Source organism: Magallana gigas, chromosome 5, assembly GCF_963853765.1.
Source record: "Magallana gigas chromosome 5, xbMagGiga1.1, whole genome shotgun sequence".
Classification (NCBI taxonomy): domain Eukaryota; kingdom Metazoa; phylum Mollusca; class Bivalvia; order Ostreida; family Ostreidae; genus Magallana; species Magallana gigas.
The window spans coordinates 20,220,510-20,244,402 of record NC_088857.1 but is presented as its reverse complement, the minus strand read 5'-3'; the positions used below and the strand labels follow the sequence as shown (position 1 = coordinate 20,244,402).

General features: G+C 32.0%; 1 protein-coding gene across 1 annotated transcript in view; it reads left to right on the top strand.

The window, feature by feature from the left end:
• The first annotated feature begins 4,695 nt into the window (after nt 1–4,695).
• LOC105322297 (neural cell adhesion molecule L1-like) overlaps nt 4,696–23,893 on the top strand; it is a 60,693-nt gene continuing 41,495 nt past the window's right edge. The window contains exons 1-3 of the mRNA XM_066084353.1: nt 4,696–4,827; nt 15,811–15,863; nt 23,321–23,476. Of these exons, the coding sequence (XP_065940425.1) occupies nt 23,413–23,476 (64 nt within the window). The 5' untranslated portion in view covers nt 4,696–4,827; nt 15,811–15,863; nt 23,321–23,412. The remainder of the gene's footprint in view (nt 4,828–15,810; nt 15,864–23,320; nt 23,477–23,893) is intronic.

The window sequence follows — 23,893 nt, the reverse complement described above, 5'->3', positions numbered from 1 at the left end:
ATATTCATCTGTACAGGTTGATTTTCGTTTTGCCGATTTATCAAGACCATGCTGAAAATTGAACAACGTCTCATGAATACATAGAACTTAATTAAGGTAATTATTTAATAAATTACCCGATTTGACAAGATATACAATCATATGCATAATCCTGTGTTCTACATTTGTAAATAAAAAAGAAAACGTTTTGCAAATTATACGAATAAATCTATCAGCCCGTCTGTCTGTTGGTGCAATTTTGTCCAGGCCAAAATGTGACTCTTCTAATGAAACACACTATTGAAATAATTTATTCCAATAGTGGTTTTATTTCAAAAGTATTCAAAACTATTGAAATAATTTATTTCAATAGTGGTTTTATTTCAAAAGTAGTTGCAACACCACACATCAAACTTAGACTATAGCATGATTTCATTCGAGATAACACCTCTAAGTCATGCTACTTTACATATTTGTAAATGAACGTTAAAGAGTTTTATATTGATCTGTTTGTAATTTGAGTGCTTAATTCATAAACCATTACGATGTATATGTACCATAATTTATTCATGTCCGGGTGGTTTTTCCTCATTTGCACAATGTACATGCGGTACATATTATGTTTTGTATCAAACTTGATGGAAGAAAGGGGGTGTTTTTCAACAAGGAGCTGAATTTCAATGTGGGGAAAGGGCTCCACCTTTCTAACAGATATGGTGTTACTTAGAACTAGAAATCCATAACTCTACTTGCAACCCAAAATCATAGATCTCAATGATCAAGTATTAGTGTAAGACTGAACTTTATTCACCTGTCTATATATACTGTATACTTGGAGTATAAATTGTCATTACTATTTTTTTTTCTTCAGAGAACAACTTTAGCAGTCTATCAGACTATAGTAATGGGTTGGAGACTGTGCTTATTCATGTCATTGGCCGAATTCAGTTCTTTAAATAAGCTTACGTAAGTAAGGTGGAATGCTACACTAAAACAAGTAATAGCTTTCCAAAAAGCTTGCCTGACTAAACAAAATTATTCAATGGAAGCATGCATGTATCAATTAGGCTATATAATCAGTAATGAATTTAAATTTTCGCTGCTGATCATAAATTTATAAATGGAACGTGCAAATTTAAGACGAAATGTCAGTCTTTTTTTCGATCTAGAACATGTACATATATATTAGTATTACTTGAAATTCAATTATTTTATTAATTCAATTTTTTAAGGAATGTACACATGTCATATAAGTGCATGTAAGCTTGAAAGCTTGAGATTAAATAGTCATTTTTTTTAAAATTGTATTTGTTATATTAAGATGCAAAATCAACTGAAAGGCGTTTTTAAAAATGTCCAACCATTTAAATTTGAAAGGGTTACCCGGTATACAAACAAGTTTTGTTTTTGAATGGGTGTGAGGCAGCTTCATCAAAATCATCTTGACAAGCAATTAAAAAAAGGGTGAATTCTCAAATTCATGAAAAAACCTCTAACTGCAACTTCAATTCCTTATTTGCAGTTTCATTCATTACATGCTCCTACAAAAGTAGAGGGGGGGGGGGGGGGCAAATCCATGATATTTCAATTTTTTATATAAAGTTAAGAAAAGTGTCTGCTGCAAAAAAATTGGGGAGGGGGAAGCAGTCCCCCCTCACCCCAACCCCCGATGCTACGTGCCTGTGATGTTTACAGAGCACGGTGTGCTCTGTGGTATTCGCATGATCCCAACGGTCTCGTCCACTAATCGGCGCGCAAAAACTATGAATGTTACATTATATGGCGCGAAGTCCTGCTTTACCCTTCTCGCAACGGCTGAGATCTTGATCCAATTGTTTGAATGAACTCATCCATTGGCAGAGATCCATTGGGAGGGGCTCAGATGAATTTTTTGACATTTGTTTTGTAACAGCTACATACATGTATATTATACTTTGGATCGGATGTTTTATAAGAGATCTATCGAATTAACAAACACACTTGATTAGTAGTTGTTAAATGTAGTAATGTACATTTAGTAAGACACGCAAGTTATGACCCCTTTTCAAGATAAATGAAATCGCCCAACTGAACGAAAATCGGGCCGCAACCCGCTTTGGCGATTTAATTTCTTCATTAAACATTCCAGCTGTATAAATATATATTATATTTGTTTTAATCCAAACTAACAGTTTTCAAAATCCTACCTTTTTTTATTCAATTTTACAAAAAACTGAATGATGATAGTACTAAAACATTTATAGTATTAAACTAGGTATATTGACCTTACTCTGCAGGCATAAAACTTATATGAGGTCAATGATCAAAATTTTGAGATATGTCGTCTTTTATCGTTTTTAAGCATTTTTCAATATTTTTGTAATGTGTGTCATTCGACTATCTAAACGAAAAAGTGAAATAAAACCAACAGAAAAATGCAAAATTATGTTGACTAACAAATAAAATCTTAATTTTGAACATAACAGTACTACCAAAAATATTTCAGTGTAAAACAAAATCTGAAAATTTTAGTTCGAATTTCCTCTGTTTTGCTAAAAGTCCAACTTTGTTTGAGCCTAATTTCATAATGTAGTAAAAATATCTTTTGGTATGTCAATAATATTTCATTTCATGAATACTTTTAGTGTTAAGTAGAACAAATTTTACTCATGACATTGAACTTTATAAGAATCCGAATTTGAGAACTCAAGCCCCGAGTAAACAAGGTCCTTAAGAATTTAAAAAATAGTTATGGATTCGGAATTGTGTACAAATTATTTAGAAATCGTCATAAATAATACTGTTTGAGAAGGATTTCGAAAAAGCAAGAGAATTGGCATATAAATGGTATCTTTTGGTATGTCAATAATATTTCATTTCATGAATACTTTTAGTGTTAAGTAGAACAAATTTTACTCATGACATTGAACTTTATAAGAATCCGAATTTGAGAACTCAAGCCCCGAGTAAACAAGGTCCTTAAGAATTTAAAAAATAGTTATGGATTCGGAATTGTGTACAAATTATTTAGAAATCGTCATAAATAATACTGTTTGAGAAGGATTTTCGAAAAAGCAAGAGAATTGGCATATTAATGGTGTTGCAAGTTAAAGTTCACAATATTTTACTTCTACAGCAAATCATTGCAAAAATGTTTAAATAATTGCGTTGATTATGGTATCTAGCCCTCAGGTTAGTGATAAAATATCTTCCACCATAAGTGTCCTTTGTCCTCTAAATGATCCCTTGGTAATTCTCATAGCTAAAGATATTAGAAAGTGAAGTGTTCTTGGTGTGTTTATTTGTTTTTTCAAACAGTTCATCAATCTATACAAAATATGTGGTATTGTTTGTCTCTTTCTGTTTGTCTCTAACATTTCACTTTTTGGGGTTTGAAGGTTTAATTTTCTAAATAATCATAAATTGTCACATTAAAATAGAACATGTAACATTAAATATAAAGAGGTTGCCTGACACACCAGTACATTGTTTGATATTTAAGAATTGTTTTTGAAATGTAATGAAGAGATCAATATTGGCTTTCAATTATTTAATATAAACTTTTTTGTATTTTTCAATAGAAATATGAAACATCGTTTTAGCTGCGAGCAGGATATTTTAGAGCTTAAAATTTGGCATAAATTTTTGCCCATTACAATTATCTATAAATACATGTCAAAGACGGCCAATCAACTTTATATTTTTAATTAAATAATATTTAAGAAAATTATCAAGAATTGATATATTTTTAAACCTGTGTATAAAATCTACAAGTCAACTGACACTTGCATTCGACAACTGCTTTACATGCAAACATATTTGAACAAGAAATTGAAATGAAATTTTCAGAAAAATTGGGAAATTTTTTATATTTTAACCGATCCCAATTGTATTGAAAGGGGCATTGTCACGATTTTGGTCAAGTTCTATTTTTATCTTTTTATTATTTACAATGCTTTTGAAATGCATTTCTAATGATCAAATGAAATTGAAGAGTTATTCGTAGAGTTATAAGCAAGATACAGGGCTCACAATTCTTTGTCATGTAAACAAGGCTCGTGCCCTGTTTTTGTTTACAAAGGTTCAATATATACCAGTAAAAGGTCTTTTTCAGCTTATTTGTCTGTCTTTTTATTTATTCTATGCATAGATAAACAGTTCCTAACATTTAACACATTCGTTTTAGGTTTAAAACTGAAATTTTTACTTCAGCGTTCAAAATGTAAACAAACATTGTTTACATATAGCGAAGAATTTCAAGCTCTGTTACTCGCTGATAACTCAACAAATGACACTCAAATTTCGGTTGCCTATTAAAAATACCTTTCTGAAGCATTGTAAATATTAAAATCAGAAAAATAGTTTTTAACCAAAATCGTGACCATGCCCCTTTAAACTGATCCCGAGCAAAATCATATAAAGTTGAAATAATAACAATATTTGAAACAAAGGGGTTTTTAGCTTTAAAATGATATATATCAATTTCTCAGACAAAAATCCAGAATTTTTGTAAAGCTTAAATTTTATTCGGTATAAGTTTTTTTTAATCGAGATCGGTTCAAATTTAAAAAAAATACAAAAAAAAATTGCATTTTTGTTTCAATTTCCTTGTAAAATGTTTGATAAAAGTTTTATGTGACTATTTATTTTTCAATTTTTATCCACAGATTTAAAACATATTAAAGTGTGACCAATCAGAGAAAATTGAGTGATACGTACAGGTTTTGGCCATGGTTACAACCTTTTTCCCCTAAGACAATGATATGGACTGTGCCGATGCTCAATATACGCTCAATATAAGGAGGAAGTCGGGGGAAGAATAGAGTACAGTTACCGCAGTTCGACTGAAAGCATTTCCAGGAGAGAAGTGTAAGTAAATGCAACAAGTAATTATAGCTTTTTAAAAAGCATGTCTGACTAAACAATTTAATTATTCAATTTGAAGCATATATCATTTATATTTTATAAGAAATGAATTTGAATTTTTGCTGCTGTTCATAAATTCATTAATAGAACGTGCAGATTTAAGAAGCAATAAGTCTTTTTCTTTTGACTTTAGTTGATATAGATTACTTGCAATAAAATTATTTATTTTTTTAGTTTATATAATAAATCTACATGTATGAAATAATTGTAAGCTTGAAAGCAGAAAAACACAACAGTTTTAAAATGTTTGAATTATATTTGTTATCTTTATGAAGACGGCAAATCAAAGGCCTTTCTATCCTTTTCAAGCAAAGGAATCTCATAACAGGAAAGTTAAAGGAAAGCTTTTTTATAAAAAAAAAATAATAAAGCCGCATGTCTACACACGGTGCGCTCCGAAGCATCTCATTACAGGATAGCTCTTTCTGATCTTTTTTGGACTCGTCCACATTATTATCGACGCGTAAAAATTATAAATATGACATTGTGGCGCGGAGTCCTGCTTCAAACAATGCTTTGAATACACACATTCATGGATCCATGGAGAGGGGGAAATCTCAATTTTTTAACATTTGTTTTGTTACAACGATATACAATACAGTATATACTTATTATATAATAAGATGTTTCAGAAGGAATCTATCGAATCAACATACACGCGAATTGTTCAATGTATACGCAAGTTACATCCTTTTCAAGTTAAATGAATCTGCAAGGCACAGAACGGACAGATTCAGTAAGTGTGGGGTGATATTAAACAGCAGAACTGTTTATGATTTAAAATATTTTATTCATATTTCCTGACAAAGTTTAGAGTTGGAAGAATCAGAGACTGCAGTTTTTATTTGTTTGTCTGCGGCTATATGATTTCATTAACTGACAGCCATGCCCTAGTTAAAAGCATTGAAAATCCTTGTTATGTAACATTTTAGATAATAAAAAAATATTTTTAAAAAGAACATTGTAACAGTGTATATAGATAAACCTTTGTCACCCATCATAATTCAAAACATTTATAATTCCCTTTATCTCTCGTTCTGAAGAAATAGACAATCTCTTTAAATAACAAATTTTAACGCAATCCGCTAATGCTTTTAGTCATGAAAGATCACATTTAGTATACAGTTGCTATTACATGTACAAAGAAGTGCTGTTTAAAACACATATTTTATTGTTTAATTGTAATTTATGGAGTTTTAAGCTCACCGAGACGAGGTCATGGGAGCTTATGCTCTACGCCCGGCATCGGCATCCGGACCTGGTAAAGGTTCTTGTTGCAGGTCCTGTATCTATAGTCTGTCCCAAGATATATATGCTGCATATTTGAACGATTTTTAATAAAAATACACATACCTGTGACTGAAGTGCAATTAAAATCGATGAAAGGGAAAATTCCCAAGATAACTTCATTCACACATTATCATTTTTCCCCCGTAAAAATTCACAGGAACGAAAATAGATTTCCTACGGAGATTTATAATGGGGAATGTTGACATCTTTTCTCCATTCGGAAATACTCGGGACCCCTCGCGCAATTTTTCAACGTTATCATCCGGGCGTCTTCATCTCCTTGGCAATGGAAAAACCTCGTAGACTTTTTATTTTTAGCCGTGTACTGATACCCGACAAGCTAGAGGGGGCGTTTCAAAGGAGAAATCTTGGGATTATTTCATACTATTGAATGAACATCGTCTGAACCAAGAGGTATTTATAAATATTGAGTAATTTAAGAAAATATGCGGCAAAAATATCTTGGGACAGACTATAATCGGGGCCATGAATTTCAGGGGCCCGTTTCTCAAAAAGGCGTAAATCTGTGCCTAAGTTAGTCCGACTAACAAAGTTACGCCAATATTTAGTCGGGTCTAAGTTGCGTTTCTGAAAAAGGCGTAAGTTAGGGTTTAAATGTCGAAAAACTTAGACATCTCCGCTGAGTACTAAGCATGCGCATATCGTATTTTGTTTTGCTTTGAGGCTATGGTTATATGTGGTGGATCAATTTTCCAATTCATAGTACATGTAGTACAAGAGGTTTCAGAAACCAAATATGTGACAATTAAATGCATTGTAGATGATATTGAGGCACAATCTTACATATTGATTGAACGAAACAATACATAGAAATTAACTTCAATCTTCGTGTAAAAATATTTATAGAATACATGGACAAGGTACAGTGGATATGCCCCAATACGTCTGCAGAATGAGAAGTATGCTTCATAGACACTGTAGATTTTTAGATATTTTCAGATGCTGGGATAAGGCTTGATTCTTTTTTATCAATTCACTATATCATTTATAGAAAATAATATGACCATGAGTATAACAGCAACCAACTGAAATCGAAAATATCTACTGTATAAATAATATTACATGAACCTTGTCCATCTTCTGTTCCAATATTGAAAGAATGTAGACAATGACATGGAAACGATTCTTGATTTTCTGCGATTCAAATGATAATAGTTTTGAAAGATATTAATATCAACAATTAACAAGACAGGAATTATCAACATTTGAGGCCGGGGTCTCCCCAACTCCCTTTCCTGTTTTGGGTTTAAATCGATCGATTTTTTTTTGGGGGGGGGGGGTGAAAGTAATATACACCATCCATAAACAGGGAATAATTCGCCCTGTTTCATTTTCAATCATTTCACCCTCGTTGTCAGCGGGCAAATTTATGTTGATTTTCAATATCTAATATTAAGTAACTTAGGTAACAGCTGTGACTTGGCGAAGTCACGACCGAGTGAAACTGTTTGTAAGTGTAGAAGGACGGAAATATAACCCTGTATACAGTATCTTGATTAAAATAAAGATATAAAAGCACTTATCTAAGAACACCCTTCCTATTTAAAGAAAGATTTAAAAATAAAAGGCTTTTACAAGTTTAATGGAAAAGGCATCTAAAAATTCCCCTATCCCCTTCCGGATAAGACATTTTGCATCTTTGCGATTTTAACAAGTGCATGTGAGTTTTACTTTCTTCCTTTTTAAAGAAAGTTTTATAAATAAAAGGTTTTTACAAGTTTAATGGAAAATGCAAAATGTCTTATCCGGAAGGGGATAGAGAATTTTTTTAGATGCCTTATCTAAAAAATCCCCTATCCCCTTCCTGCTAAGACATTTGGCATCTTTGCGGTTTTAATAAGTGCATGTGAGTTTTACTTTTTTCCCTATCTGCTTTAGGTTATTGGGATTGGGTGTATACAATTGTTTATATAATAAGTATGACAAATGCAAGCTAGTTAAATTTGTAAATAATGCACACTGTTGTAAAACTGCTAAAACAACGCTTTTGTATTGCAAGTCGACAACTATACGTACATCTTAAATGTGATGAAACAAAACTATCATGAATTCAAGTAATTAAAGATCAATTCAATTAAATGAGTACAAATAAACAATGCATATGAATATGCACGGATATCATTGATAGTACATGTGCCCCATACTTTTTTTTTTAAAAAGAATTACGATCGATGTTAAATATGAACGCAATTGATCACTTCATCCTAGAATTAATAAGATTAATGAATTTGATTTCCAAAAATTCAAGGTGTGCATGTGAAATTTAATAATAATCGATAACCTTGACAAACGCTTGTCAACAGATCTAAAATTGATGCACACTCTGCACGCTTCTAAAACATATTTTTAAGTAATATTTTAGCAAAACAAAAACTGATTATATGTAAATGCGAGTTCATAAACATTCCAAAATACATGTAGCTTTCATACGGTTTTGTAAAGATACTAGGAGCAAAAAAAAAAAAAAAATGAAAAAGATAATGCATACGTGTTGTAAAGTTTTCAGTAATACATGCATATGTAAAGAACAAACAACCACACACAAGGACAAATTACAAATGTAAACGTTTTGAGTTGCTCCTATTCATAATTTTGAAATCAGTTTCGTTTCACAGGTTCAAATTTGATTAGAAACATTAAATTCTAGTTCATGCTTACTGAGAATTGATAAAAAAAATCAATAATCTATTCGTACTTATATACATCTATCTTCTTGGGGAATAAATGTTTAATTTAGAAATAAAGCATTTTTGGAATAATTGTGTTTATATCATTTATTGGGGTAAACCCATTCTTCACACTTTAGGTAAATTTCATTACGAGTAGTAATGTATATTACATACGTTTAATAAGGTGAGCCCATTATTTATCAAATTGATTTAATCTTATTTTTTTTTAGAAATAGAGACAGTTATCGAATAATAGGTATTTCTTAAAGTTATATGCACATGTAAAAAATAACACATAAAACAAACCAAAAAATAAAATTATCTGTATATTTTGCCTTAGAAACAAAACACTCGCCATTTTTTTGCACAGACTAAGAACTTACGCCTACCCATTAGCAGGCGTAGATTTAAACTCAAATTTAGTCCCGACTAAGTTTACGCCTTTTTGTGAAACGCAACTTAGTCTGGTTTTGAGGTCTAGTCCCTGATTTAGTCCGGACTAAGCTTACGCCTGGACGTAGGCCTTTTTGAGAAACGGGCCCCTGGGGCCCGTTTCACTAAAAGGCGTACGCCCGGCGTAACCTTACGCCTGTCGTAAGTCCGGACTAAGTCAAATATTTGGACTAAGGTCCGTTTCACTAAAAGGCGTAACTTAACGCCCGCCTTAATTTAAGACAAAAATCTACGCCTAGCCAAGGGTAGTCGTAACTTTTGGCGTAAACAGGAATTGACTGCTAATTCTGTTGCTGAGAATATCGGTGCTGACCGTAATGTTAAATTGTACAATTTGTCGTGTAAATTTTATTAATTTCATATGAAATTAAGAAAATAGAGAGTTTTGATAGGTGGTATCAATTCTCGATTAGAAACTTTCTTACCATGTTTTATGCACATTCTTTTTATTTGCACTTGCCGTTTACATGTTAAAATGACATATTTAGATAATCGATATATAGTTTTAATTTCATTATTTTTATTCAATAATTTGATTTACGTTTCATATTTTTTAGTAAATTGGGCAATGAATAATGCAGAGAATATACATACGTGATGCACATATGTATATTTGTATCTCGTATATTTGTATAAGAAATGTCTAGTATTCAAGCATTTCATCCCCCCAACTTCCACGCAAAATATGTGTGAGCGGGATATTTTGAAATTTAAAACTCACTAAGTGAATTATTGACTTGTATATTTTCCTCTTTTTTTATATTTCATTTTTGGTGAGTAAAAGGGGTTAGCTTAGGTAGTCTAACTAAGGTTAATGACAAAAGTATTTTCAGTATTGTTAAAATGTAAATACCAAAATATGATGATAGCTCCAACTATATTTTAGAGTCGTCAAAAGTCCCTCATTTTTTTTTTTAAATATTAGATAATTTATTTATCATACAACCGATGCAAAACATTGACTCCAGATTAAATAGATTTTATTTCGTAGGTTACATACACATCCTCTTTATTAGCTTCAAATTAATATGAAGCCTCGTTCAATATACTAAATACACATGTAAGTGTACTCGGGTAGTTTATGTTGAGTCCACTATACGTCTGACACACACCTCTGTACCTTGGATCTGATAACTTTGGTGAAACATTTACAAATAAACGTGCATGCACTTATGGTTTGTATGTACCCTTTCACTTAAATAATTCGAAAAAAAAACTTTGGAAACAAATTGTGTAAAAAAAAAAATTAGACTTGAAATTCATCAATTATTTCATATGTAATTTTTTCTCCACATTTTACATTGACACAAATCTTAATATGAAAGTAATAAATATATTTATCCGAGCCTCTTCGTTTTTTTTGGTTGTTTTTTTTTTTTTGGGGGGGGGGGGGTTGCATGAAATATCAAAACTTCGCTATTTTTTTCGTATGTGTTGTATAGTGGTTCGATGATTGCTTAATATTGCACAATCCATGGTTAAAAAGCTCATTACTGCATTAATTCGCTATATTTTCTATTTTTAAACAAATTCAATGATTTTCTTTCAATGATATAGCGAGAGGAAACCAGAAAATTTAATGAAACAAATATTTATACTCGGGCCATAATTGACGCATGATCAAAATAGAAATTCCAAGGGTGTTCGAAACATGGTTAAATCCCCGTAGATATCGATACCAAAATAGTTTCTGTTGAGTTAATAATTTTGAATGAACATATCCTATATGCTTCATCAACTATATCTTTCAAACAAAACATTTTAGCAAGTTTTGCTGTGTGATTTTGTCACTTAACAGAGTTAATATGCCCCAATAAATGATATAAACACAATTATTCCAAAAATGCTTTATTTCTAAATTAAACATTTATTCCCCAAGAAGATAGATGTATATAAGTACGAATAGATTATTGATTTTTTTTTTTTATCAATTCTCAGTAAGCATGAACTAGAATTTAATGTTTCTAATCAGATTTGAACCTGTGAAACGAAACTGATTTCAAAATTATGAATAGGAGCAACTCAAAACGTTTACATTTGTAATTTGTCCTTGTGTGTGGTTGTTTGTTCTTTACATATACATGTATTACTGAAAACTTTACAACACGTATACATTATCTTTTTCGTTTTTTTTTTTGCTCCTAGTATCTTTACAAAACCGTATGAAAGCTACATGTATTTTGGAATGTTTATGAACTTCAGCCCATATTTACGCCTTTTTGAGAAACGGGCCCCAGGTCTCCAGGGGCCCGTTTCTCAAAAAGGCGTACATTTGGGCCTAAGTTAGTCCGACTAACAAAGTTACGCCAATATTTAGTCGGGTCTAAGTTGCGTTTCTGAAAGAGGCGTAAGTTAGGGTTTAGATGTTCGAATAACTAAGACATCTCCGCTGAGTACTAAGCATGCGCATATCGTATTTTGTTTTGCTTTGAGGCTATGATTATATGTGGTGGATCAATTTTCCAATTCATAGTACATGTAGTACCCAAAAGTACGAATGTTATACTTTACCACTGAATGTGCATAGTTTAGGCTGTTCATGACATTTTATATTAATAAAAGTAGAACAAATGTCTATACACTTCTAAACATAATGAAATTTTAGAGAAAAACAGTTGATATGAAAGCGGCATATATATGACAATTAAATGCATTGTAGATGATATTGAGGCACAATCGTACATATTAATTGAACGAAACAATGCGTAGCAATTAACTTCAATGTTCGTGTAAACTTCAAATATTAATAGAATACATGGATAGAGTACAGTAGATATGCCCGCATACGTCTGCAGATTTAATGTTAAGTATGCTTCATATAGATATTTAAACACTTTCAAATGCTGGGATAAAGCTTGATTCTTTTTTGTCAATTCACTATAGTATTTATAGAAAATAAAATGACCATGAGTTAAACAGCAACCAACTGAAATCGAAAATATCTACTGTATAAATAACATGACATGAACCTTGTCCACGTCCACAGAAGGAAGAAAAGTTCCATTCTCTGTTCCGATATTGAAAGAATGTAGACAATGACATAGAAACGAGTCTTGATTTTGTGCAATTCAAATGATAATAGTTTAGAAAGATATTGTCAACAATTAACAAGACAGGAATTATCAACATTTGAGGCCGGGATCTCCCCAACTCCCTTTTCTGTTTTTGGTTTAATCGATTGAGATTGATTGTTTCGTTTTGGGTTTTTTCGGGGGGGGGGGGGGGTGGTAAAGCTATATATACTATATACAGGGAATAATTCGCCCCCGTTTAATTTTCAATCATTTCACCCTCGTTTTCAGCGGGCGAATTTAAGACTTGTTGATTTTCAATCTCTATAATATTAAATAACTTAAGTAACAACTGTGACTGGGCGAATTCGCGACATAGCGAAACTATTTGCAAGTGTAAAAGGGCGGAAATTACACGGGACGAAAATAACCCTGTATACAGTATCTTGATTAAAATAAAAATATAAGAGAAAGTTCTAAAAATAAAAGGTTTTTAAAAGTTTAATGGAAAATGCATCTAACCCCCCAACCCCCGGATAAGACATTTTGCATCTTTGCGGTTTGAACAAGTGCATTTGAGTTTTACTTTTTTCCCTTTCTGCTTTAGGTTATTGGGGTGGGGTGTATACAATAATTGTATATCTATTAAGTATGACAAATGCAAGCTAGTCAAATTGGTAAATAATGCACACTGTTGTAAATCTGCTAAAACAACGCTTTTGTATTGCAAGTCGACAACTTCGAAATAAAAAAAAAACATCCCTTGATATACATACATCTTAAATATGATGAAACAAAACTATCATGAATTCCAGTAATTAGAGATCAATTCAGTTAAATGAGTACAAATAAACAACACATATGCATATGCACGAAGATCATTGATAGTATATGTAAACCATACCTATTTTAAAAGAATTACGATCGGTGTTAAATATGAACGCAATTGATCACTTCATCCTAGAATTAATAAGATTCATGAATTTGTTTTCCAAAAATTCAAGGAGATGTGCATGTGAAATTTTAGAATCATCAAGAACCTTGACAAACGCTTGTCAATAGATCTAAAATTGATGCACAATCTGCACGCTTCTAAAACATATTTTGAAGTAATATTTTAGCAAAACAAAAACTGATTATATGTAAATGCGAGTTCATAAACATTCAAAATACATGCAGCTTTCATACGGTTTTGTAAAGATACTATGAGTAAAATAATGAAAATGAGAATGTATACCTGTTGTTAAGATGTAAGTAATATGCGTAAAGAACAAACACAAAGAACAGAAGGACAAACTACAACTGTAAACGTTTTTAGTTTATCCTATTCAAAGGAGTATTCTCAATATTTTGAAATCAGTTTTGTTTCATGGATTCAAATTTGACTATTGATTAGAAACATTAAATTCTAGTCTATGCTTACTGAGTATTGATTTAAAAACCAATAATCTATTCGTACTTATATACATCTATCTTGTTGGGGAATACATGTTAAATTTAGAATTATAACAACTTTTTAATTAGTGTGTTTATATCAGTTATCGGGTATACCCATCTTTCATTATTCTTCATACTTTAGGTAAATTTCATTAACGAGAAGTAATGAATATTACGTTTAATAAGGTCAGCCCATTATTTATCAAATTGTATTTAGAAATATATCGAACAATATATGTATTTTTTAAGTTATACGTATATATATGTACAAATATTCAATAAATGTGAATGTTTTCCTTAATAACACGAAAAATAACCCCCAAAAAATTGATAATCTATGTTTATTTTGCCTTAGAAACAAAACACTCGCCATTTTTGTGCACAGACTAAGGACTTCCGCCTACCCATTAGCAGACGAAGATTTAAACCCAAATTTAGTCCCGACTAAGTTTCCGCCTTTTTGTGAAACGCAACTTAGTCTGGTTTTGAGGTTTAGTCCCTGATTTAGTCCGGACTAAGCTTACGCCTGGACGTAGGCCCTTTTGAGAAACGGGCCCCAGATACCTTAGTGACATTTTTAATGTTTTGGTATACATGTACATATAGTTCTTTGAATTTTTATCATCAATAGAAGGATAGTCGAACTTTCTACTCGTCACAATACTTGAGTTATATGCATTTTGTTGTGACCTTGACTATGGCATTATGTTTTGTGCAACGTTAATGCGTTGCAATCTTCAATTAATTACCTATTTATTCATGAACGAATAGAGTCACATTTATTGTATTGTACATATTTATTGTATTGTACATTTGTATTGTACATATTGTACAGTTATTGTACATATGCTGTATGAACGTGGGAAGGCAGACATAAACTATATTACATAATATCTTTTAATTTTTTGTGCTTAATGTTGAATCTTTATATCAACACAAATGTTTATGTGTAAATGAATACGTGTAATCTATTTGCAATCTACGTTATCTTTAATGAACTCTATTTTAATAACAAATGCGGCAATCAACCGACAAAAAGCTACAGTGTTTTGTATATTAATTTAAAATTTTTAACTATTGTAACTAAACGTATGAAAATGTAAAGATTTTTCCTATAGAAAGCGAAAGCTATTACCTGCGTGACCCATGTTTGAACCCACGCATGGAATAAATTATTTCAAACAATCACGTGGGTTCTTCCAGGTAAACGTTTGTCAAATATGCTCACTGTAAAACATTGACACGTTTTAAATCGCTTTCCATCATCTTTGTATGGTCAGGAATGTTTGTTTGGTCACTATGGTAATATGCAACTTCAAAGCTTTATTTGATTTTTTTTCAGACGTAAAATAATCCATAAAGTATAATTCATCAAACGCGCCCATCGATCCACCAACAGAGCAATGTTGATTTAAATGTCTCCTCCCTGTGATAAAAATACACACAATTCAAGTAGGTTCGGTTCGATTTTTCCGGATTTAGATTATTTATAGGCATTTAAAAATCCTCAATTTTTTAAACTGTATGCTAATTTTGGTAAATTTAAGCGTGCATATAAATCAGAAGTATCCATCAGGAAAGGCGTAAATCTGGGCCTAAGTTAGTCCGACTAACGAAGTTACGCCAATATTTAGTCGGGTCAAGGTTGCGTTTCTGAAAGTGGCGTAAGTTCAGGTTTAAATGTCGAAGAATTTAGACATCTCCGCTGAGTACTAAGCATGCGCATGTCGTATTTTGTTTTGCTTTGAGGCTATGATTATATGTGATGGATCAATTTTCCAATTCATAGTACATGTAGTACCCGAAAGTACGCATGTCATACTTTACCACTGAATCTGCATAGTTCAAGCTGTTCACGACATTTTATATTGATAAAAGTAGAACAAATGCCTATACACTTCTTATCATAATGAAATTTTTGAGAAAAACAGTTGATATGAAAGCGGCATATATAAGAGGTTTCAGAAACCAAATATGTGACAATTAAATGCATTGTAGATGATATTGAGGCACAATCTTACATATTAATTTAATTATATTTATAGAATACAGGGAAAAGGTACAGTGGATATGCCCCAATACGTCTGCAGAATGAGAAGTATGCTTCATAGACACTGTAGTTCTTTAGACATTTTCAGATGCTGGGATAAGGCTTGATTCTTTTTTATCAATTCACTATATTATTATTTATAGAAAATAATATGACCATGAGTATAACAGCAACCAACTGAAATCGAAAATATCTTACTGTATAAATAATATTACATGAACCTTGTCCATCCTCTGTTCCAATATTGAAAGAATGTAGACAATGACATGGAAACGATTCTTGATTTTCTGCGATTCAAATGATAATAGTTTTGAAAGATATTAATAGTCAACAATTAACAAGACAGGAATTATCAACATTTGAGGCCGAGGTCTCCCCAACTCCCTTTCCTGTATTTTAATCGATCGATTGTTTTGTTCTGGTTTCTTCGGGGGGGGGGGGGGGGGGTTGAAAGTAATATACACCATAAACAGCTGGGAATAATTCGCCCTATTTAATTTTCAATCATTTCACCCTTGTTGTCAGCGGACAAATTTCTGTTGATTTTCAATATCTAATATTAAGTAACTTAAGTAACAGGTGTGACTGGGCGAAGTCATGGCAGAGTGAAACTGTCTGCAAGTGTAGAAGGACGGAAATTGCACGGGACGAAAATAACCCTCTGAGCAGTATCTTGATTAAAATAAAGATATAAAAGCAGTTATCTAAGAACATCCTTCCTATTTAAAGAAAGTTTTATAAATAAAAGGTTTTTACAAGTTTAATGGAAAAGGCATCTAAAAAAATCCCCTATCCCCTTCCGGATAAGACATTTTGCATCTTTGCGATTTTAACAAGTGCATTTGAGTTTTACTTTTTTCCCTATCTGCTTTGGGTTATTGGGGTGGGGGGGGGGGGGGTGTACAATTGTTTATATAATAAGTATGATAAATGCAAGATAGTTAAATTTGTAAATAATGCACACTGTTGTAAAATTGCTAAAACAATGCTTTTGTATTGCAAGTCGACAACTTCGAAATAAAAAAAATACCTTAATATACGTACATCTTAAATATGATGAAACAAAACTATTATGCATATGAATTCAAGTAATTTAAGATCAATTCATTTAAATGAGTACAAATAAACAATGCATATGAATATGCACGAAGATCATTGATAGTACATGTACCCCATACCTATTTTAAAAGAATTATGATCGATGTTAAATATGAACGCAATTAATCACTTCATCCTAGAATTAATAAGATTAATGAATTTGATTTCCAAAAATTCAAGATGTGCATGTGAAATTTTATAATATTCGATAACCTTGACAAACGCTTGTCAACAGATCTAAAATTGATGCACACTCTGCACGCTTCTTAAACATATTTTTAAGTAATAATTTAACAAACAAAAATTGATTGTATCTAAATACGAGTTCATAAACATTCCAAAATACATGTAGCTTTTATACGGTTTTGTAAAGATACTAGGAGTAAAAATATGAAAATGAGAATGCATACGTGTTGTAAAGTTTTCAGTAATACATGTATAGGTAAAGAACAAACAACCACACACAAGGACAAATTACAAATGTAAACGTTTTGAGTTGCTCCTATTCATAATTTTGAAATCAGTTTCGTTTCACAGGTTCAAATTTGATTAGAAACATTAAATTCTAGTTCATGCTTACTGCGTATTGATTAAAAAAATCAATAATCTATTCGTACTTATATACATCTATCTTATTGGGGAATACATGTTTAATTTAGAAGTAAAGCATCTTTTTAATTATTGTGTTTATATCATTTATCGGGGTATACCCATTCTTCACACTTTAGGTAAATTTCATTACCAGTAGTAATGTATATTACATACGTTTAATAAGGTGAGCCCATTATTTATCCAATTGATTTAATCTTAATTTATTTAGAAATAGAAACAGTTATTGAACAATAGGTATTTTTTAAGGTTTTACGGACATGTACAAATATTTAAATAAATGTGAATGTTTTCTTTAATAACACATAAAACAAACCAAAAAATAAAATTCTCTGTATATTTTGCCTTAGAAACAAAACACTCGCCATTTTTGTGCACAGACTAAGGACTTACGCCTACCCATTAGCAGGCGTAGATTTAAACCCAAATTTAGTCCCGGCCCCGAGGTTATAAAACTTTTTTGAGTACGATCTCGTACTCCAAATCGTACTCCGTGCTCCAAATTGTACTCCTACTCAAGTTATCGAGGTTATAAAACTTTTTCATACTCCTACTCGTACTCCGGCTGAGTACAAAAATGCGATTTTCTGAGTAAGCTTTGAAGCTTTCTCAAAGTCGTACTCAAGACATTTAATCTAAATAAAATGCAGTGCAAACATATAATATTGTTCATACTGTAACATTGCTGTATTATACGCTCTAATTTAATCATATTTACATGTATATGAATTAAAATGGAAAGTTTTTACCATTTTATTAATGACATATCTAGATATAAAGGAGGTGAATTTAAGAGTAAGGGCGAACTGCAACCAAGATTATCAAAATAACCTTTAGATAGTTTGCTTCATTAATTAATGTACATATACATGTATAACTACGTACAAAATACTACCGTTGAATAGCCTGACTTTTTAAGAATTCTGTTTTTTGTCAAATACGACCCATACACCCCATCATTTAAAACAAAGAAATCAATGTACATGTATCGTTATTAATCAATTTCAATCAGATGTACTTGCTGGGTCCATTTTTTGATTATAGTGAAAATGTAGGTTAGTTCTAAACATTACAAAGGATGGGGGATGCATAAAAGTCTAACGCTTTCTATTACTTACTTATTAATCAATTATCATTTATGTTGCATGCCACAAAACTTGGAAAGGGAAACATTTTATAGAATAAGCGGTAAATCAGTGGCGGAGTAAAGGAGGTCGCACCCGGCGTCCCCCCCCCCCCACAGCTCTAAAAAAATTGTCCAAATAAAGTTAAATCATACTCCTTCTGGCAAAGAAAATGTACAACTTGCGAGTCTTAATTATCTTTTTTTTTTAACTTGGGGGATTTCTCTACATTAGACTGTTTCAATGGTGCAATATGAAGAAAACGCGTGTGTTCAATGGTGTAACTAAAAAAACCCAGGAAAAAACATTTTGGTTACGCTGTCCTTGGGTTCAAATATGACCAGTCACCCATATACCCACCTTTAAGTAATTGGTTATACTAACTAGTGTTTTAACGACTCTTCCATTGTTATTATAATATAAGCTGGTATATGTAGTTACATGTATCTTGTATTAAAACTTCATTAATTTACATTGTCCCATTGAACTTGGTTTTTAAACTGATTAATTTACAGTAATTCGAAAGAAAAAAAAATAAAAGGATATGTTTCTTGGATTTCTACAAGACAGAGGAATTTGATGACTGTAGGTCTTAAATCTACAAACCTTTAAAAATTGTAAATAATTTTATTACTTTAAGTATACCGGTAATCACGAGAAGAAATATCTCAAACGTCTATTTAAAGACTTCCTTTTTACCCTACAAAATCTCTAGAATCCTGGAGCTTCCGGGGCCGGCTTTGCCCCCTGGGTCACCAACAGGACTTTGCCCTGGACCATTTGGAGGCCACAAAGCGGCCTCTCCAGACTCCCTGTCTTATACTGACGTCCCCTCTAACTTCACATTCTGGATCTACCCCTGGAACTAAATATTTTGTAAGAGGAGTTGGTGTTGGTGTGTGTGAGTGGGGGGAGGGGGGGGGGGCGGCGAATCCTACTTCCTATGGTTTATCTATACGATTGTTGTTGTTTTTTTTTATTTTCATAAAACAGTTACTGTCTGCATGTGGAAAATATTGGCTTATAAATCGCCTTTCCTCTGTAGTGTCAAAAACGCTGTGAAATTTAGAGTAATTTTGAACAAGGTTCATTTCTTTTTATCTCGAAATATCGATAATAAAAACCTATTTTGAAAGTTAACAAAAAGCAATCTTACTTGGAAATGTAGAAAGTAATCAAGAATCAGCAGTAAGCAATTAAAACGCATGTTAAAGGGCGTTAGATGTAAACATAAAGATAATATTTCGAATTTTTAAGTTTTGTATTGGCAATATTTTTAAAACTATGACGTACATATTTGGCTTCCTAGGTGACCATATACTACATCTAGCTGCAGAGATCTAGATGTGTTCTTTGTCTAATATAGACCGCAACTTCTTTTTAATTTTACTGCGGGAAGGTAGAGTATCCATTCCGAACCATCTACCAGTATTTGATTTTTATTTTCCAAATATTAAAGAAATTTTACCATGGAACATCACCTACCTTACGATCTTTATTCTTTATTTCGAATTAAAACATCGAGAGCATAGACATGTCTAAGTATACGTAAGGTGAAATGCATTGTTTGGTTTAACATTTGATTATAAACGCTCGAATATAAGGATGGTGGGTCCCGGTGACCCCATAGTCTAAAGTATTATATTAGTATTTTTCTACAAATAAAATTTGGTGTTATGACATCAAATTTTATTCTTAAATACACAGTTATGGAAAAACATTAAGTATGATCGACGTATATATTCTGTTTGAGAATTCGGGTAATTTACAGTTAATTAAAAGCTTGTTTATGTTAAAAAAAGAAAAAAAAGATAACACTTAAATTAATCATAACCCGCATGATAAAAGCTAGAATTTATGAGAGAGAGAGAGAGAGAGAGAGAGAGAGAGAGAGAGAGAGAGAGAGAGAGAGAGATTGAGATTTGAAGGGGATTATTGTTATTCTATGCAATCGATTGAAAACACATGTACTACTTTAAATAGCCTCTTTGCATTTTTATGTATGAGATTTTCATCTCTTAAATTGTTTAATTTTATTAGCAAGTAACTATTTAGATAATTCATATAGCTATTCCTTTGTTATCTAAAGTAACCAAATATCTATGTCAAATGCATCAAAATTAACACATGTATTTCGAATTTTAAAGATGAATAGGAAAAGGCTTGCTCAAAAATATCAATGGACGTTAGTTAAGATTAAAAATGACACAGTATGTATATATAAATTCTAAACACACATTTTCAAGCCTTGACTAAGTGAGAAAAACTTGAACCATAAATAAAACCCCACAAAAAGGGGTACAGCAACTTTAGTACACAATTTCCTTGAACACGTTGTTTCGGTTTAACGTGGTCCTCAAATTGGAAATTTCAAAAATATTTCAGTGAATTTTCTTAAACTCTCGTGCACATTCCCAAAAATATTAAAATGAGAAACTTTACGTGTGTCCTTGGCCTTTAGCATATGTTCATTGATGCAATTCCAACACCCACCCCCACCCCACCCCTTCAAGATATTAAATGTTTTTTTCTCACAAGAATTTTAAAAGGCAAATATAGTACTAAGTATGTTGCAATTAAATTGGAATACCCATATAATTTCCTTAGTGTATACTATATGAGTGTAAAAATAAACGGATCTTCTCAGTATTTTTGTGATTTTCCCAAGTATATGTTTCTATTTTTGAATTAAACTGTTCCCTGTTTTCCCAAATACAGGAACTGCTCACTAAATATCTTAAGAGATATCCACTTGGGGGCAGTGACTTTCCAGTTTTATATTGGCGTCGTTTCTGACCTTTTCCTAGCATGTAAAATATCAAAATCGTATAAAAGCCAGGAAAACTTAGATTTATCGAACTAAATTCTATGTTGAAATACTCTCTTCATATCCGTGTAAATTCTTACTTCTTTCTTTTATATTCATATCGTTCCTTACAACATAATTATACTTAATCATCACATGCATGAATCCCTATCTGAGTCTCATGAGAGAGAGAGAGAGAGAGAGAGAGAGAGAGAGAGAGAGAGAGAGAGAGAGAGAGAGAGAGAGAGATTTGACATAAACACAATTTGTTGATAATTTTACCAATTACACTGGATTTATCGTCTCTGTTGCTCAAAAATTCATAAGTTATAGATGCAGACACATCTCCATGCTTGCAGATGGAGAAGGTAATATGTACATGTAAATAATGTGTTACATTTTGTTAATAAATAATTAATCTGAATACATGTACAGTTTGCCTACATGCCAGGACTATTTACATGAATTACCGTTCTCTGTCTTTCTTCAGAGACGTAAAAATTCATCGATCGGCTTTTGGAGCATACTCAAAATAGTACTCAGCGGAGAACGTACTCCAACACTTTTATAACCTCGGTTTTTAAAGTCGTACTCAGTGGAGCACATACTCGGAGTACGGAGTATGAGTATGAGTACGAGTATGGAAAAAGTTTTATAACCTCGGGGCCTGGTCTAAGCTTTTGAAGCATTTGCCCTCTGATGATTATATCTGACTTAATACTGGTCCAAACTTCACCAAACTTTCATGAATGGTGCGTCATATATCATTTATATTTTATAAGAAATGAATTTGAATTTTTGCTGCTGTTCATAAATTCATTAATAGAATATAGCATAAAGGAAAGCTTTTTTATAAAAAAAATAATAAAGCTGCATTTGTACACCCGATGCGCATCGAAGCATCTCATTACAGGATAACTCTTTCTGATCTATTTTGGACTCGTCTTCTTTTTTATCGACGCGTAAAAATTATAAATGTGACATTGTGGCGCGGAGTCCTGCTTCAAACGATAAAAGATCCGATGCTTTGAATAAACACATTCATGGATCCATGTGGAGGGGGACATCTCATTTTTTTAACATTTGTTTTGTTACAACAATACAGTATATACTTATTATATAATAAGATGTTTCAGGAGGAATCTATCGAATCAACATACGAATTGTTCAATGTATACGCAAGTTACATTCTTTTCAAGTTAAATGAAATTACCCAATCGATCGAAAAATCGGGGCATTAAGCAAAACGCCCCGTTGCGGCGATTTAGCTCCTTTAGTAAATATTTCAGCTATATGAATTTATTTTTATTTTCATGCAAACCAATGATTTTTTTTAATAGCAACATCACATTTCTTACATTCTACTACAGTAGACAATAGGTAAAAACTTGTGACCCCCTTTCTACCATTCAAACTTTGCTATCTATTTTTAAATCAGGATTACACACGTGCATTAACCGAATACCTGTTGACAACACTGACTAATTATTCATGTCCGGGAGGTTCTTCCTCATTTGTACAATGTACATCCAATACTTTATGTCCATACATGATGCATTTACAGTAATTAAAATTGTTGATTGTCACATAATAGGAAAAAATGATGTTTTTAACATAGACTTGTGAAGTTTTAAAGTGGGTGAAGGAACTCACCACTTGAACAGATACATGTATAGTGTTGCGTAGAATTAGAAATCCATAAACCATCCCTGCAATCCAAAATCATACATGTAACTTTGAATTTTGACAGATCTAACAAATGATGATTCATCAAGTATTGGTGTAAGACTGATCTTTATGTACATGTTTATATACTGTATACTTTGATTAGTGCAAGGAGTATGAATTGTCATTAATATTTTTTCCAGAAAGGGCTAGTTAAATTAAAGAGGACAAAAATAAGATATTCTGACCACGTTAACAAAGCAACATAACATCAGCAGTGTACCATACTAAAGCAATGAATTGGAGACTATGCTTAGTCCTGCTACTCAGAGCTCTCACCTGTGTCGTCAGGGGTCAAGGTAAGATATACTGTACATTGACATTTTTTAGGTTACCTGATTTACTCCTGACAAATACCACATGACTGTGTAGTAAACATGTATTTTTTAAGGGTAATTGTCGGCCATCCGTTAACAAATACAATCTCAGACACATAAAGTGATATCGACCTAGCACGCTCGGTTGATATCACTTTTTGTGTCTTCGGTCGATATCGCTGGATATGGGTCCATAAAACCACATATTGACCGTTCAATGAAGTCCATAATAATATTATTGTATAATATTAAAAAAATTACGGGCAAGGACAATCACAGTCAAAGAGATATATATTTTTATGTGAAAATTCAGTGTTTTAAAACTGTCATATTTCATGGTGTGTCGGCTTTTCACGTTTTTTGTCTTAATAAATTAGTAATTCAATTAAAAAGTAATCA